Source organism: Penaeus japonicus, unplaced genomic scaffold, assembly GCF_977035675.1.
Source record: "Penaeus japonicus unplaced genomic scaffold, GWHDUDI00000001_assembly GWHDUDI00000037, whole genome shotgun sequence".
In the NCBI taxonomy this organism is placed as follows: Eukaryota; Metazoa; Arthropoda; class Malacostraca; order Decapoda; family Penaeidae; genus Penaeus; species Penaeus japonicus.
Genome location: NW_028234439.1, coordinates 19,939,975 through 19,944,974, shown reverse-complemented (window position 1 = coordinate 19,944,974; position 5,000 = coordinate 19,939,975). Strand labels below are relative to the sequence as shown.

At 41.9% G+C, this 5,000-nt stretch overlaps 1 protein-coding gene across 1 annotated transcript in view; it reads right to left on the bottom strand.

Moving 5' to 3' along the window:
- LOC147467226 (uncharacterized) overlaps positions 1–5,000 on the bottom strand; it is a 14,809-nt gene that overhangs the window by 6,109 nt on the left and 3,700 nt on the right. Inside the window, exons 4-6 of the mRNA XM_086532229.1 lie at positions 2,223–2,321; positions 1,795–1,890; positions 1–68 (exon numbers count right to left, since the gene is read on the bottom strand). The exon at positions 1–68 is cut by the window's left edge and continues 28 nt beyond it. Coding sequence (XP_086388355.1) covers positions 1–68; positions 1,795–1,890; positions 2,223–2,321 — 263 coding nt within the window. The remainder of the gene's footprint in view (positions 69–1,794; positions 1,891–2,222; positions 2,322–5,000) is intronic.

Genomic DNA, 5,000 nt, shown 5'->3' with positions numbered 1-5,000 from the left:
GGCATCCTGCAGTTCACAGGCAATGCCCACGTGACCGTTGTTTACCGCGAAAGAATAAGCTGTCTTTCCTGTTGGAAGGTGAAGGAAGATACTACAGATTAGAATTTGAACATGATACACAGGCAAGATTTAGTGTATTTGCGTTGCCAATGCAGGTTATCGCCTCCTGCAGCTAATAGTGGTAGAGGTAACAAGAGGAGTGACAGTAATTGCAGCGACAATATAAAACCATTCTGTATATACACCAATAACAAAACATATGAATGCTATCAGAACCGCATTCCTTCACACCCGGAAAGAAGAGAAAGGAAGCTTGGACACGGATTTTTCACACCAATATTCTAAAAAAAAACATGAGAAATGCGTCTTCCAACCTAAAGACATAATGTGATTGATTAGTGAGTACTGTTTTGCCTGGAGAGGCGATCTCCTTTGTGAGCCTGTGCCCTTAAGTGGCTCTCATGAGGCATCGACGCCAGCACTGCGCTAGCGGGAATGCCTGGTGCTTGCTTTTGCCTGATCAGCTAGGAATTGTAAGTCTACAGTAAAAAAAAAAAAAAAAAAAAAAAAACGTTACTGATTACTATCATTAATATCCGAATGCTAGACTTTATTCACCGAAGAAATCACAGGAGGTTCTGCCCACTTTGCTCAGTCTGGAAGCCTGCTCCTGACAAGCGATTCTGAGGCAGAGATGTCCTTGTATCGTCAGTGTATTTAATTGGCCTATGGCAACTGTTGCAGGTTCGTCATGTTCCAACTATGACAGTTCAATGGCGAATGATTCAAATGTGCTCGAAGGCAATTTCCTCCTGAGGTCTGCTCCTACCGTGCATGGATGTAGGTCCTCCTAATCTTTCCAAGTGTTGTTTGTTCCACGTTATTTCTATCTTTACGATTAATATCATCAAATCGTAATTAATATCATATTGGTAATACCATCAATTCAGTCTGCATTGTTTATCGGCGATTCAAATTGGCTGCCACTGTGGCACATCGCCCTGGTATCAGCTCAACAGCCTGTGTGGTGTCTACATGCATAAGGCCCCTCCTCCTGATAGTGCTCAGGGAGTCAGACGAACAGACATGGTAAGACTCATAATGGAAGTGAAAATAATAACACAAGCAATCTGACCGAATTCATAACCCTCTCACAAGTCCTCCATATACTTCAGTCTTTCCCATTTATATCTCGATCTTTCTCCCCTTTACCTCACTTCCAGATTATCCTCACTCGTCCCATCCCATCAATCTTGTACAGAAGACGAGGATAAAACAAGGAGAAGGAGGAGAAAACCAAGGAAATTCAAACCTATCTCTGCAACTATGCTTGCAAGGCCTTAGCCTGGCTTCACCATCTCTGAGACCCGTTTCAGATGCATTAGGTGTCGCGATCAGAAAGCAGCAAAATGCTATGGTCGCCACAGCACCCTTTTTAACGCGGTGCAACGTTTTGCTGTCCACACGAAGTGGCACAAGGCTGCATGGCCTGGTTCAGATGCAGGAACCCCTCGCCATCCGCAGGACGATGTGCTTTCCAAAAGGCACTTAGGTCATTCACGGCTGCGGTTCCCCTTTACAGCTCGACGCTTCGTCTGCTGTCAGCGATGGGCGGAAATTTGTCTAAAAGAAGTTGATTAAAAACGGTGAAACTATAAAACATGGTGAGACTAACAGACACGGTCGTGCTAATAGAAACGGTGAGATTAACAAACTTTCTGAGGCTAAAACACTGAGACTAACAAACTGTTTCACTGTTCATCTAACAAATATTGTTAGGCTAACAAAGCTTACCGCCTGCAGTCACATCCAAATCAGCGCCCCTCTCCACCAGGAGCGTGATAATGTCGTAATGGCCACCTATGGAAGCCATCATGAGCGCAGTTCGACCTGAAAGGAAGATTGTCGTTCTTAAAATCCCACATGAGGGAGGGAAGAGAGAGATAGAGAAATAATGAGTGAGAGAGGAGTGGGATAGAAGAGAGAAAGAGAGAGAGATAATGAGTGAGCGAGAAGGGGAGAAAGATGCAAGGGGGAAGGCTGAGAGTAAGGGAGAGAGTTGAAATGACTATGACTTGTTTAATTCTTTTGAATTATCAATTTTTAAATATGATAATGATGATAATCATAATCGAGTCAATTTTTCTTCTTTTCAAACTTTTTTTCAACAAAGATTGTTTCCTGATTAGAAGTGGTGGTACTGCGCTTAAGTTTTTACTCACCATTTGTTCTTGGGAGATTGATGTTCGCGTTTTCGTCCAGCAGGAATTCAACCATTGCATACTGGTCATTGGTGGCAGCCTCCACCAGTGCTGTCGTACCTTTAATACAATAACAAGAAAGAAAATTTTTTAGATATTGGTCAATCGCGGGAACCGGTCCCCATTTTGACTCCCCGTGAGCAAAGTCTCAGCGACTCAAAGAACTCAGTGACTCAGTTTGACTGCCTTTCACCTAGCCATGACGACCCTGTTCCTAAGTGAATGCAGAAATACCTATCTGTTCTTGTTTGTTTTGTTTTGAGTTTCCTGAGAGTTAATTGCAAACCTTGAAACAAGTTTGCTCATTTATTAACGGATTGCAAATTGAGGCTCTCGCTGCTGAGGGAATATTTATCAAGTGATCTGATGTGATGTCACAGGTTTTGGCCAATCACATTTGAAGAAAATTATAAGATGTATGGTAACACTCCACCATAGAACTATTGCGTGCCGGATGCTTAGAGAGTGCAAAAGTTTGCACGGTCTTATTTCATGATGGAGCATACAGGAGCTGCTGAGCCAGGCACACCCGAAGGACGCTGCACTCTGGCGCCAGATGCTGCCATTGAGCTTTCAGTCCCAGCTAGTCCCCTTTATGCCAACCTGCTGTTAGTGCCAAGGTCGATACCTTTGTGTCATGGCTGCTCCCTCACACTTCGCCCACCCACCCAAAAACCATCTGAAGAACCAGCTGACGCATCAGATCCAGAGCTAAGGGGCGGTGACTCAAATGGGCAAAATACATACGGCTGCTGTCCACCTTGGAGAAACTTTTCCGTTTCCCTTTGGAACAGGCAGCCTCTGTAGATCCCTGTCAGAGAATGGAAGTACAAGGCCCTTGACCGAGCTCAAAGGATTCCATCCCAAAACTAGAAGCTATGGAAACACCCCTCAAGGATTTCCCTATTTCAAACATGACCGCTTCAGGATTATAATTCTGGACTCCAGTGAATAAATCAGGTGACTTCATATTTCAAGACTATCTTGACCAACTCTAAACAAATTCATCTGCCTCCAATCTGCTCAGAGTTCTTACTTTCTACTCCAGATTTCTCAATAGCAATCCAGGGCCTAGTCATCTTGGAAAAAGAATTTCCAGTTGTGACAGTTAAGACATCCGTCAATTTTGTTGGCTATCATAGACTGCATCCTAATAACGAAAATACTCGACCGATCTTACGGCCAGTTGGCAGCTTTGGCAATGGAGAAACAGATAAAGAATTACCCTTTGTGGTGGAAGTAAATTAGGTGAGAACCCACATCCCATGCAGCAGGCAGATTAACTCATCACATTATTCATTTTAATGGCAATTCCTCACAGCTAATACTGCTATGAGCTACATGATGCAGTCAAAACCAGCAAAGCCACAGGATTAGAGAAAATCTCTTTTTCCTTAAGAATCTACAATTTTTCCCTTGAGATGGGCAGATTGCCAACAGCTTGAAAAATAGAAATAATGAAGTCAATTCCAAAAGCAAACTCAAGAATTACGAATTGTACGTGCCAGACTCAAGTATGTTTTACTGCCATTTGGCTAGAATATATTTGACTTTAGTGTGGCAGTGTGGTCGTTTCCTAGATCTCGAAACAGCCTCAGAGTGAAGACAAAACCTCCACAATAAATAAAGAGAGAGAAAAAAATACAAATGCCTTGTCAAATATTCTTTTGCATAGTACATGTGTCTATGTCAGGTAATCTACCTACATCAGGTAGATTACAACCCTGTTTCACACTTACTACTCAATCTCAATAAAAACAAAACATGGAGCAATATACAAAACAATACAAAACAACACAAAACAAAACATAGTTGGACCAGACTTAATTCCTTTAAGAGCAAGAGTGCAACAGGTCACTGGAATGGTAATACAGCTTACATCCAGAGGTCATAATTCAAATATAAAAAATAATCAAAGTCATTAAGAACCCAGATCTCCCGGCAAATTGAAAGCTCCCTTTGTACCTGAAAGATATTCCGTGAACAGCTTTAACCCATTTCCTCTTAATAAGCTAAGAGACTGTATTCTATACATGTACCCTGAACCAACCGTCCTGACTTTCAGAACGAACTTACCAAAGAACCACTGTAACAGGCAAAGGATTGACGCCAATAAATAGCAACTTGATGAAATCAGGAATTTCACAGACTCAATAGTACTGTACAGTATGGTTCAGTCGACCGCCAAAATGGATGTGCATCTTCTGCATGTATCACTGAACATGTCGTATTCTCATACAGAACATCAGCCAGTGCTTCGTTCTTAGAAGCAGATTACCTTGCTGTTAACCTAGCAGTTGCACAAGATTCCCAAGAGAAACACACTATTATCGTAAGTGATTCACTCTCAGCATTTCGAACATCCAAAAGAAACATCATACGGACAGCATCAGACTAGTTACAAGTGTCCTATATAAGATGAAATATCTATCGAGCAAAGAAAACCAATTCAAATCCATAGGGAATCCTAGCCTAACGGGTCATAGAAGCAATGAAAGATATCACATTTAAAGTAAGGGGCAGTTTAAGTGTGTGCAAGTCACATATAGCTAAAGCGAGTTTTGAAATACTTGTGATGAAATATCAAACATGGGTTGTACGAATATTCCCTTCTGACAACTGGTACAGAGAAGTTACAGAGTATGAAAACATACAGTTCCTATCACATTCTCAAGGAAATCAGCAATCAGCATACATAGACTTTGCCTCAGATATAAATGCTGTTTGGAAATATCAAAG